Source organism: Chaetodon auriga, chromosome 21 (assembly GCF_051107435.1).
Source record: "Chaetodon auriga isolate fChaAug3 chromosome 21, fChaAug3.hap1, whole genome shotgun sequence".
Classification (NCBI taxonomy): domain Eukaryota; kingdom Metazoa; phylum Chordata; class Actinopteri; order Chaetodontiformes; family Chaetodontidae; genus Chaetodon; species Chaetodon auriga.
Window position 1 is genome coordinate 16,466,064 of NC_135094.1, and position 13,005 is coordinate 16,479,068.

The window sequence follows — 13,005 nt, forward strand, 5'->3', positions numbered from 1 at the left end:
GCGACTCTTGGAGATCCGTGTTATTTGGTACTGGTAACACCTGACACCTTCACAGAATAAAATGCACTTAAAGCTTCAGAAACACGATCGCTAATTTAAAAAAGCAGTGTAATATGACACGTAACAAATAATACACGGGAAAGGAAAATCCACGCAAATGTCGAACAAGCTGAAAACAGAAGAGAAAAATAAGGCTTGAACACTGTTTGAGCTTCCTGCTCTCATGCACAAAACTGCAATTGGACATTTTCTCTCAATATGCAGATAGATGAACTAACATGGCTGATTATGACCTTTTGTTTGCTTTAGAGTTGAGGGAGATTTAAGTCCCCATCCCCCTGTAACTGCTCTGTGGTACTGTACATTTCCAGTACGTTTGATGAGTGTGCTCTGAGTCAGACAGCGGGGTCATGTAGTCTGCAGGATACTTGGCCGGTATAGTCCAGTATATTGCACTGGAAGTCTTTTATCTCCCCCAGCAGATGGCTTGTGCAAACAGTCGTTTAACTGTGGAGCTTCCAGAAGATGGTCTGTCTGTCCTCTGCGCCTGTGATCACCGCAGTGCACAGCTCGTTCATCCACATGGCCGTGACGGCACCTGCACAAAGACACACTTTACAATCAACATGTGCATGATAATAATCTAAAATGTACAGGTAGCATTAGCATTAGCATTGGCTTAAAGCTTCATTTAACACCTCTCAAAGCTTTAAACATTGCTGGTGAGCTGCTGTACCTGAGTGTGCGGGGATCCTCTTGGTAACAGTGTTGCTGAGCAGGTCCCACAGCAGGAGGTCACCAGACTGCCCCCCACACAGCACTGAGCTCCCATCCCAGCAGAAACACCTGGACCCACACAGACGGTAAGTCCGCAAGAAGACTGTGAATCAGCTGTTCTTTTCACAGGCTGACAGTTGTTGAGTTGTTCTCCGAGCTCATGCACAAAACAAGTTAAAGGTTCTGGACTGGAGGAATGTAAATGCTCCCAGCAGCTCAGCAGAGAGCCAGTCTCAGATCAGTCTGTTTCTCGCTGCACTTAACTTATGCGAGTAGTCACATCTGTGCATGCATCAGTCCATCTAGGAATACAGAAACTAAGTAGAGTCAATTTTTACCTAATTTCAGTGCCTCTGTCACTGTGTGTGTATCGTACCTCTGCTCCTCCTCTGCTTTCACTGACGAGATCACCATTCCCGTCTGGACGTCGATAACCTTCATACAGGAGTCAGCGCCGACACTGAGAACATGTCGGCTATCTGAGGATGCAAAGATCATTGCTTTAAAGCCGTCTGTCTGTACTCAGTGGTTCACTGTCTTGGCTGGATGTGACATGTATCGGAGGCACTTTTAACACAGGATCAATCTTTCAAATTTTCTAATTTCTCAAATACAGCTTTGAAAGCTGCTAATTCTGCTTCATGAGAGACATAACAAAAAAGTTTTAAAAATGGCCAGCTAGCATACAGTGCAGTACAGTACTCCTGTTATATACCCAGGTTTTTACAAGCCTTATAGACATACAGTTACAAAATACAACCAGATGTTTCCTGGATAATAAAGTTTAGGAGGTATAATGGTGCAAACAGTGCTGCCAGAAAAGACCTTCAGTACCTCTGTGACGTTGGCATTCATAACTGAGACAGCAAAACAAATAAAGCAGCTGCCCCTTCAATGTGCAGTGTGTTCAAATTAAAGCGGTTTGAAGACGCAAATCAATGAGGCAGAACCAATTACTGTGCTCTGCATCAGTCCCTGAAGGCAACATTTCCATTGCACCAGCTGAAATGAGATAAACCACTCAACAAGCTTCTTAATAGGATTGGTAACCTTTAAAAGTGAAACATGAGGAATGTCCAGCAGAGCAGTTTACCACCTGTGCACTGTGCTTGTAGTGTTTTCTTCACCAACTAGCTCTGAAAGTGTCACATTAGCTGGTCTGACCCGTACCTGGACTAAAGGCCATGTGGTGGATGGTTCCAGTGTGGCAGTGGACCTGCTGCAGGGTTGTGTAGCTGCTGGTGTCCCAGATGGTGACGGTCCCGTCTTTGCAGCCGGTCACGAGCAGAGTCCCCGCTGGATTCAGACCAATGGTGTTCACCTGCGCGCACGTGCCACAGAGGTGATATGACAGGAGGAAAACGAGATGCTTATCCTTCAAGGTCATTTGTTTTTTATTCTAACCCTGTGAAGTGTATTTATTAAGAATGTGCATGACATTACAATAATTTCACACAACATTAAAACACAGAATATGAGTAAATAAACTTTTTCCAGCCTGATAGTAAAGATATTTTCAGCTTTTGATTTATGAAGGAAGCCAAACATGCCTCCTGTTGGCTGGACTCCTCTGAGGGTTCAGTCAATTACAGATAAACTCCACGTGTTTGCACTCAAAGCACACATATTTCATGAGTAAGTGATGCACCTTGAAACAGCCCAGACATGTAACTCACTCACCCCAGCCTCATGTTCCAACTCAGCCAGTAAGTGAAACTGGGATCTCTTGTGACTGGATGAGCTGTGAGAAGCGCACTGCCACACCTGTGAAATAAACAACACCAGCTCTCAATCAGGACAACAACACACCCCATAAAAACACTAACATGCACTGCATCTGTCTGACCCTCAACACGGACATCACAGCGGAGCAAGGCCTCATTGTCAAAGTCTTTACCTTGACAGTTGAATCCCAGGACGCCGTGTACAGCTGCTCATCAAACCAACACATTCCACTGACGGCGTCATCGTGACCCATCAGCGTGTCCTGCCGCCTGCCGTACGGGATGGAGTAGAAATAACTGATGGAAGAGAAACAGTGTGAAAATCTGTCCGAAGACCAAATCAGATGTCCGTTCTTGCATGTTCTGTACATACACGTTGTTGTCCCACGAAGAACACACCACAGTTTTACCATCAGCCAGCATCAAACACGACGACAGCGCCTGAAAAACAGACCAGGGGTTTCTTGTTGAGAGAGAGCGGGACACGCAGCCAGAGACGGTGGCGTGGAAAGTAAAGACAGCTGCGTACCATGTTAGAGAAGGACATGCTTCTCTGGAAGTCCTTCAGCTCTTTGGAGAACATTTTAAGCGTTGAGTCTGGAATAGAGAGCGGTACAGTTGAGAAATATGACAGAACAGCGGTCATTTCAGCTTTAACTCAGCTGTAACCAGCACTGACTTGTGCTCTCCTTCTACTAGTAAAACAGTACATCTGACTGCTTCTGATGCTTCACGTAATAGAGGAACCTCAGAGGGCCACTGAAGGCAGAAGTGAGAAGTCATACTGTCGGTACATACACACGAGCCTGTAATAGACGCTGCTGCCTGACAGTATCTCAGCTAACACTGTGCTGTGGTTTTCCGTACATCTTTCTGCACAAAGAGGCCTGTTTTTCATCCTTGTTCTGCCTCAGTGATAAATGCTATTTGTCTGCTTTGAGATACTTTCCAGACCTTGGGATGTGGAGAAAATAGCCGCTCCATCTCGAGTCACAGCGATGCCCGTCACAGCCCTGCAAATTCAACAGAAAGGCTCATGAACATAGCATGAGCAGAAATGTCTACAAAAAGAAAAAAAACGTGGTAGGATGTACTTGGGTTAGTGTAGCAGTCACACTATTACAGTGACAAGACAGAGGAAGGGGAGCTTTGAAATGCTTGTTTGGAAAGGTGAGGAAACACTTCGTTTCTCTGCAGATGTCTTGATTTATGTCTCTAAAGTGGAGGAAGTGGTTTTACAGCAGCCACCTGCCCCTCCATGCATTCTAATAAGCTACTGTTCTCAAAACTCAGCTTTGCATGCACTTCCTCATATTTGAACCCGAGTTTTCACGTCAGGCCACGCGGTTCATATGAGGACTAGCAACGCAATTGTATTTGTACTTCGTCAGCCAGCTGTGGCGCCTCTCGACTTACTCCTTGTGGATCTTGTGGCTGGAGACCAGTTTGAGATTTCCCATGTGTGCCCAGGCTAACTTCCTGCTCTCCTCAGTCAGGTCCTCAAAGGACGAGTCCTCGCTCTGAGAGGCTGCAAAACAGCACACGGACAACTGCTGCAGGGACATATAGGTACATGTAGGTGGAGGCAAGTGCTGCATTCACAGACAAATACTGTCTTCTGTCTCTCCCCTTTAAGTGTGTGTGTGTGTTTCTACCTGGAGACAATTCACTGACTGGTGAGTTGACGCTGGAGCTCCGGGTCATGTTGTGAAACCTCGGTGTGATCCTCTGAGGGTGGGGGCTGGTGAACAGCTGTTTGGGCGTCTGGCCGAACTCCAGGATCTGTGTCAGCATGGCGATTCTCTGGTCAGGGTCCTCGATGCTTCGCAGAGAAACGGAAAGTTAGTCACACAGCGCGATGTTAAGTATCTTTAAATATCATGAGGGGTGATTTTCTTTGATACCTATCACAGTCGATGCCGCCTTCGTACGTCAGCGGGTGAAACACTGAAAGGCAATGAGATAATTGTGAGTCTTTGCCCAGTTTGGGGGGTTTGATGGTGAAAAGAGCTGCTGGTAGTTTTACCATTATGGGCTGCGATAGCTTCACTGCCTCTCTGTTTAAAGCCAAACACCAGGTCGATCCACTCGTGGAGGTGCTCCGACACATACTGACTCTCCAGAGCCGTCTTGTGCTTCTGGAGAAAATCACTGCTGTCTGGAGTCGTGACAGAGAGGATACAGGAAATGTGCACAAAGCTTTATGCATCATGTTCAGGAGGATGTGACACCTGGGTCAGACAGAGCTTCCATGCACACCATGATCAGCTGATCAGGACGTTACCTGAGGCCCACGGAGGGAGAATGACATCACCAACGAAGCTTCCATTCTGCTTTCTGCCCAAATCAAGACTCAGCTTGTTTTCCAGAAAGCTGGGGTCGTTCCCATAGAACTCTGGAATCAGCTGCATCATGGGAGACACACACACAAGGCAGACAGCATGTCATGAAACACACAAAATATACAAAAATACTGCTTTGCCAGAAAGAAAGAAACAGTGTGTCCGACTGGAAAGCTGCACAGTGTGTGCTGTACAGGCTGACAGTCACCAGCAACTGAGTGGATTAACTGCTTGTTTCACAGCTGTGCCGACAAACTAACGATGAAACAGGAACAATCTGAGCTCTGTGATCAGCACACATGATGTGATTTTCTGTCTATTACCATTACAGGCAGAAACTGTTCCCTTCTTGGCAGACACATGCTGAAAACAGCCCTCAGTGTGTCACTGACATCATGTGAAGATTCATAGTTTACCTCTTTGAAGTCAGTCGCCCCCTCTAAGCAGTTTTTCCATGTTTCACCTATGCTGTAAGAAATGGATGCAGGTCAGTGAATACCAACATGCAAAAATCATACTTTCAATATGTTAAGTTTATTAATAAGTGCAAGCAAGCGTTCTAATTGACACATTAAATATTGTGCGTTTGTGTGTTGTGACTGTTGTAATTTCTTGTATTTGTCATTTAAGTAGTTCTGACTGGTCAGTCATTATTCTAACACCAGTAAATGAGGAGTGAAATCTATGCTGCGTCACTGATGATATCCTCCAGAGCATGGTTATGATGTACCTGTTAAACATGCGGTCTGCATGGTCGTAGCGGCCATTCTGGAGACACAGCATGTGCTCTGGAGCTGCAGGGGACAACATCATTAGGACAAACAAATATTAAAAACACAGCCTCATTTTTCAGTCAAAAACAAAGATAGCAGCCACATACCAACAGAGCAAGAATGCATTTGCAGTAGAAATCACCTCACTTTCTGTTTGTGTAATTAGTCTGGAGATGCTGTGATATTAACAGCTCTATTAACAGCATCATGAACAACCTTTTCCATCAAGTTTGAAAACGTCATGTTGCCATGAAGAATCTGAGCTTGCACACTGGTGTCAGACCTGCCGACTGATGACCTGACAGGCTTTGCACTTGATCAACCTCAGTCTCCTGCACACAGTGACAGTATTTCCACAGTGCAGGCAGGCATGCAGATAAAAACACGCCATCTGGTTGAGCAGCTGTCGACCGTGCGTGAACACACTGAAGCTTGAAGGAGGAAGTGCGACACGTACCGACTCTGACCAGGTAAAACAGGACATAGCCCGGAGAGGAGTAGTGGCTGCCGTACATGAAGGAAGGCTCAGGCATGCCTCTGTAGCGAGCCTGTGGACGGGAGAACTCTGAGGTTACCATGACTAGAGGTTCTCACACAACAGAAACAGCATTTAGCAAACACTCAGCTGCAGATACATCAACAGCTAATCCATGAAGCTTTTCAGCCTGATTGCGTTTGAACAGATGCAGCAGAGTCTCACCAGCAGTCTGTCTAGTCGCTCTTTGTTCAGGGCTCCCACAGGTTTGCTGAGGTCTCTGAAGGTGGCGGCGTTTGTCATATCTGAGAGACACAAACACACAATATAAGTCCTGAGAACATGCAGACAGATCACCTCAGGCCTCTGCAGTCACATGTTATGTAATCTCTGTGTGTTTCTCTGCTGTGGACCCACCCAGCTGCCCACTGCTGTAGTCGGCGAGGACCCAGGGGAAGACGGGATACTGGGAGAGGTCGTTGCAGCTGCGGTCGGCCAGGTTGTTGAGGTGAAGGAGATACTGGTAATTGCTCAGGTGGCCGCGCTGCCACTGCAGCATGTAGCTCTCTGCTGTGTGCTCCGTCATGTGGTTCTCTGAGCGACAGGGAGGAAAAGCAGCGCAGTTAAGTCAGTCGTGTGTTAAGGGGTTTCACCAATACTGGTTTCCATGTCTTTGAGCTTTCTCACCCAAGAAAGTGGCGATGTAGTAGTAGATCTCATCTCTGTCAGCTGTGTTGTAAAACTTCAAGTAGATGTCAGAGCAGAAATCATTCTCAGTGCAGAACACCTCAAGACCCTGGGTGAGGACAGACATGCACCAAAAGACATGCAATCATCCCACTTGTCTAGTGAATGCAAGAGGAGTTCACCTTGTGACAAACTACAGGAGCATCGCAACATTTTTTATTGGCTTGCTCTCTGCGCTCACCAGAGGTCTGAGTCCGTGCCGTCTTTTGTAGATTCTCCTGACTCTGTGCAGTTTGATCTGAATCACCTGTTCCTGAGATGACGAGACATGCAGAAATGATGGAATTACCTCAACTATACCCGACTGAGGGGTCTGAGCATGTCCACTGAGGTGCGGCAGCTCACCGGATATCCGTTGAGGGGCTGGAAGTAGAGGTTTTCATCTGTTATGCAGACGTGTCCCGGATTGGACACCAGAGGCAGGACCATCTCCACCGCACACTCCATGTGGGGCTTCTCAGCTACGCTCTGAAAGCTTTACAGCACATTCCCAACCTTATCAAGCTGCATGCTCACAAACATAAGTAATACAACATTTGGTTTAGCTATTGCATGTCGGTAAAATGTGGTGTAACAGACAGCAGAACGTGACTAAAAGCATCACGCAGAGACATGGAAATGCTCCTCAGTTTGAGGTCAGCGTACCAGTTTTTGTCAAAAGATGACCTCGCCAGTCGGGACTGTAAATTGGCTGCAATCTAGAAACACACAAGAAGAGACGAATGTTTGATCACAGATCGTGAGCAATGAAAACAATAATCAAGCAAGATTATGTGGCATGAAGTACACGAAGCACAGCGGATCGGCCATGCTGTTCATCCTGGCCTACTGTGAGCTTGGACTTTAAACACTGATCGACTCACCATTGCAGTCTGATCCCCGAGCTTATCCAGACAGGACGCCCTGTGGAGCTGCAAAATTCAGCACAGTCAAACAGAGCAGAGCGACACCCGTGTGACTGAAGCAGCGGAGGACGTAAACCTTCCTCCCGATCCTGCAGCCGCTGTCGTTTCAAAGTAGCTACGTACCTGCAGTAACGTTTGAACGACGTCTTCGGTCTTATTCCAAACTTCCAGCTGAAAAGTCATTTTCTTTACCCCCTGCCAAAGCGACGAGACAAGTTTAAGGGCCTCGTTTGAATACATGAGCAAAATAAATGAGTCTCTTTTGCACTTATTCAGCCAAATCGTCATCAGAGGAGACCCCCCGTCTGGTTTCAGCTGACTCACCCTTTCATTTCTGTACGGTGCTATGACATTGCTTTCTTTGATGTAAATGACCTGAAAAGTGAAAATGACATTTGCGCGTTTACTTTGGCAACCTGTCACGATCAATATAACAGTGCTGGAAGAATTAAATGAGACAAGAGAGGACACAAATCAATCTCACCTGTCCACAGGAAATAGAGATGGCAGACGGACGAGGCCTATGAGGGAAACACAAGTTAAATACCAGAAAATATCACTGGAATAGTTCAAACCAAAGCTTAAAAAAAGACTGATATTAAACCCAAAGAAACAGAATGCCACATCATTTGCAAATGGCTGCTTCAGAATGGCAAACATCTGCACGTCACTCTGAAGTCACCAAACCAGTTGGACGGACTAATTAAAGATCAGCGTGTGAACTGAGCCACACATGAAAGCGTGCTCACTCGTTGAAAGGGTTGTTCTCCTTCTCCACAAACTCAATCTTCTTACAGTCTCGGAGAGGAATCTGCAGAAACGGAAACAGCATCACTCCGTGCCGAACACCTCGTGGAGGCTTTCATATCAATATTTCCAGTTTATGACAACTTCCTTATTTTTTTTTTAAACACCTCATTTCTTTATGGATAAAAATAAAACAACATTGTCTCTAGTAGCAAGAGTCAGAAGAAATACTAGACATCGAACTATTATTCAAACCTTTAAAATTGGCTCTTCGAGATCATCTGGGTCAAATATGACAGATCTGGAACAGACCTTGAATGAGCCTCTGATTTTTCTGCAAGGAAAACAGGAAACGTTAGCTTGTTGGCACTCTGAACCACTCGCCCCTGCAGCTACATAGTAGGAAGAAATGAATTCAAACAACAGTTTATGGAAGCAGAATTTACTAATTCACCAAGTGCCTGAAATGTACATGAAGTTGTGTTTTGTGTTTTAAAGGGATCCTGCAGAATTCAAGGCTAATTGGACATTGTAGCAAACAGTGTGAAATAGCAAGCTGACAGGAAGAGACACAATCCTACTAATGACACAACATGAAGGGGCGAAAGACGCCCGTTAGCGCCGTAAAGTTCACATCACTCAGGGTTAGCATCGATCTTTGCCTTCTTCTTATTGGACACATGTTCCCCCCTGCTTTGACATGACAATAAACCAAAATCGTCTGAACGATCTTGTTCTGAGAGGCTTGTGAATTCTTCTAGTTTGCTCAAACCTCCTCAACAAAAGACGATGTTTGAACAGCTGCTTCGTACGGGAGAACACGACTACGACTAAGTCTTTGAACAAACGCCGGATCATTACAATAGAAGAGCTGCAGGCTTCTTGCACAGTTTGGGGTTTAAAAACTAACATGGTGATCAGGATTATCACAGATGATAACAGGAAGACCGAAACTAAAAGAAACTGGGGAACCAATGCAACGATTTGAAAGCAAGTCTCAGTGGACCAATGAACGTTAGCCGCGGATGAAGCATTGTCGCTAATGGTCTGAATTACCTCTCCTTCTTTGAACTGCTTGTCACGTGGTGAGCAGTGTGCTGTTCAAAATAATACTCCTCCAAATCCAGCAACAGGAGAGAAAACCTGGAGGAGAAACACAGGAGTGCCATGAATTATTAAAGGGAACACCACCACAAAGAGCGCCTCCAGGTTTTGGGAGTATATGAGACCCTGCCAGAGGTTTGTTTACATTAGTGATGTTGGTGCATACATAGAGCAGTAAAACAGGCTCATAACTTCAATAATGATCAGTTGAAAAACACACAAACTGTAAATTATTATTCATGAAGACAAACTCTTCAATTACATGTGAATTTAGCTCAAATGAAGGTGGTCAAAAGAATCAGTAATGCACCTTTAAAGGTCGATGTACAATAACACCACAGTACAATACCCACATGGCAGGGGCTGTAATCTTTTGTTAAAGGTAAAATATGTCACAGCATAATATTAGAAATCATGATGAATGAAGCACTGCGGTGCTACAGATATGAGGGAATATTTTTTTTGTGAAAATGAAACTCAAAAATGAGCATCCCGCACGAAAACTGTGACTCATATCACAACCTCAGTAGGAGTCAAAATAAATGCAACAGTTGAGCTCTCGTTGAAAGCGGCGAATCGAACGTGTCGCCTGTGCTGGATCTTTAGAATGAATGCACATCAGTCGTATCTGAATCAGGGTTTACACCGAACAAGAGGTTCAAAGAGACTGAGCTGTCCCAGCAGGCTAATCACATACAATGAATATGGTGACAGTCTGTTGGTCTTATCGTGGTGCATACGGCTCTACAAAGGGTGTACATTGTACAAGCATCTATAAAATGATTAATAAGGTGATACAGGAACAGTCAACAGCTGCAATGAGTGATGCTATAAAACCAGCTGTACGACGCCGACGACGTGTGAGGTCAGAGTCATTTCAGGATTGTTTACCAGCAGTATTTCTACTTTCTAGTACTGGTTGTACTCTAAAGCCACATCACTGCTTTATAGTAATGTGGTTTTAAGTGTGCGACACTTCCTTCCTTTACAGAAGTGTTAACCTTCTCAACCGAAATTGGACTGAAAACAATTCTGTGGAATAATCAAGGTTAGACGGTCAGATTACATTGAAATAAATGTAAATAAAGACGGTCGAATTGCTGCCACTTTTTCTCACTTATATTGTCATATTTGCCAAGTATTGGCCACAATGTAACTACTGATCCAGATTATAATGTCTGTGTTTCCCTTTGGCTGGAAAAGCATTTGATTTGATTGAAGTTCAATTATCATAAAACAGCATTTCAAGGGTTGCACCGCTGGACACCAGATGTTGTCTGCCTCACTGAAAAAGCTCATCCTCAAGCAGCAAACTGGACCACTGAGCCTCCAAACTTTGTGATGTCAAACTGCAGTTTTAGGTGAGCACAGAGAAACTTTCCCCCTCCAGCAGAAGAAACTCTGCACACACAACATTCTGCACGGTGACGCTCAGACATCCATCCCAGTAAAGCAGCAATAAGAAAACCCATCTCTGAGAGGAGGAGGGGGCTTTAAGTGTCTCTGAAAAGCTCTGTGGAGCCTCACACTGTCGCACAAAGTGTTTCCCACATCTCTGCAACAGAAATGTGCACAGTCAGCACCACCCATGAGTCAGAGCGATCCCAATTATGAGAATAAGACACCAGGTTTTTCCTCCCACTGTCTTTGTCAGTGCAACTCTAAAATGCAGCGTCTTCACGATCAGCTGCATTCGCTCAGTGGAGTCGGTTTTTACTGCCACAGCAAGCCCTGGCCTCATGTTACCTTCCATAAAAGTGATTCTCATGAGCTCCACACAGCGAGGGTGAAGAGAGAGCAGCAGTATCAGAGTCAGTATCAGGAGAGGAAGCCTGGAATAAATCCTGGGTCATCACAGAGGAGGGATCAATGGAGAGGCAGCTCTAGTGACTCAAGCAAAAGTGCAATCAATCTAGAAATCTAATTTTTTTTTTTCTCACATGCGCCCCTGTGCACTCTGCTAATGAAGGCAGCTGGTCTGCATGATGCTGAAGTGCAGCTCTTCCTGCCTCTGGAGGCCCTGTGTCAAAGTGCACTGAGCAGGGATGAAATTCAATGCCTCAGCCCGGGGCATCATCTAAAAGCTTCTAAGAGATGGCTCTGGTGGTAAATTCAACATATATAATTCAGCGAGGACTTATTCAATAGGATGCTACTTTAACATTTGTTCACAATGGCGATAATGGTCCAGCATGCACTTTGGCTGATCTGTGATGCTCGTATCAGCTGTACATGAACACTGTCGCTCGTGTGAGGTCAGAAAGAGCCTCGAGTGGAGATTTAAGGTCACGCAGAGTCACACCAGCAGCACACAGTCCCATGTTCCTCTGCGTGCCGTCAATAACAGCAGTGCAGCAGCGCTGACAGTGAAGCTCTCATTAGCTGAGTGGCCCAGCCGGACGGCGCAATGGGATTCACACCGAGCCGAGGAATAAAACACACGGCTGCTGCTGCGGAGCCCCCACGACGACCCCCCCGTGTCTGTCACAACGCTAGCTGGTGTGTTAACAACAGGCGAGGCGGCACTAACCTTTCTTTAGGTCGTTCCAGCGTCCGTAAAAAAGCCATGACTGTACACCATCCTCGGCAGAGGGTGAGCAGCCGCCAGCCTCAGTCGGAGCTCCGTAAACACGGAAACTTGCTGGACACCACGTGACTGACCCACAGACAAATGATCCCTGAACGAAGGAAAGCAGCGAGGTGTCACTCTGACTCAATTTCTGGGTACCATAACAGATTTCAGATCAGGCTGAGGTATCTTTCAGTTATCGACATGGTGTTTCTTGTTCATTTGGACAAAAAAATGATTCGTGCTTGTATTGTGTATTGCAATATACATCGTGGTTGGTGATTATGAAATTGTTTTGAAACGTGTTTCAGTGTATTTAGTAACTATAATCAATAAATCTAAATATCTATAAATATTTTCATCTACACCACTGGATCCCAACCTTTCTCCTTAAGGGACCCCTTTTATTGTATTGAGTAAACTGACAACCCCTGATTAAAATGAATACTACTTTGAATTTGTAAACCACTTTGAAATTTGCTTTACAAAACAAAAAGTTATGATTATTGTTATTAGCATCATCATATTATTCTAAAAGTAATAAATAATTTCTTCTTCTTCTTCTTGTTATTGTTGTTGTTGTTGTTGTTGTTGTTGGCACTTTGGCTTGGAAAAAATAACAAAATAATTAGTTGATTATCCAAATACCTGGCAACAAATTTTCTATCATTCATCTATTGGAAGAACGACTGATTTCTGTGACTCCATGCTGGGTTGCAATGTTTGATTTAAGGGGACTTGCTTTGTTTCGATCACCTACATATTTGGAACTTTCTAATTATAGATGAGCGACATACCATAATAAACACTGGTTAGTGTTTAATACCAAAACGTCCTGTGAC

General features: G+C 45.0%; 1 protein-coding gene across 2 annotated transcripts; it reads right to left on the bottom strand.

Moving 5' to 3' along the window:
• Positions 1–5: 5 nt before the first annotated feature.
• nsmaf (neutral sphingomyelinase (N-SMase) activation associated factor) lies at positions 6–12,252 on the bottom strand. 2 transcript variants are annotated; one of them, XM_076761580.1, is made up of 31 exons: positions 12,125–12,252; positions 9,547–9,633; positions 8,746–8,824; positions 8,493–8,554; positions 8,228–8,264; positions 8,068–8,118; positions 7,867–7,938; positions 7,702–7,749; positions 7,484–7,536; positions 7,184–7,313; positions 7,020–7,091; positions 6,779–6,887; positions 6,509–6,685; positions 6,317–6,396; positions 6,074–6,164; positions 5,574–5,637; positions 5,260–5,311; positions 4,786–4,906; positions 4,528–4,659; positions 4,406–4,448; positions 4,157–4,323; positions 3,918–4,029; positions 3,456–3,514; positions 3,031–3,098; positions 2,875–2,942; positions 2,675–2,798; positions 2,458–2,541; positions 1,948–2,098; positions 1,154–1,256; positions 737–846; positions 6–598 (listed from the first exon to the last, which is right to left on the bottom strand). In XM_076761580.1, exons 1-31 carry the CDS (start codon positions 12,160–12,162, stop codon positions 504–506), a joined length of 2,739 nt encoding a protein of 912 aa, XP_076617695.1. In that variant the 5' UTR covers positions 12,163–12,252; the 3' UTR covers positions 6–503. The 2 variants fall into 2 exon arrangements, with proteins under 2 accessions (XP_076617695.1, XP_076617696.1); XM_076761581.1 differs by lacking the exons at positions 7,484–7,536; positions 7,702–7,749; positions 7,867–7,938; ... (4 more) ...; positions 9,547–9,633; positions 12,125–12,252 and having other exon boundaries at positions 5,260–5,306.
• Positions 12,253–13,005: the final 753 nt, after the last annotated feature.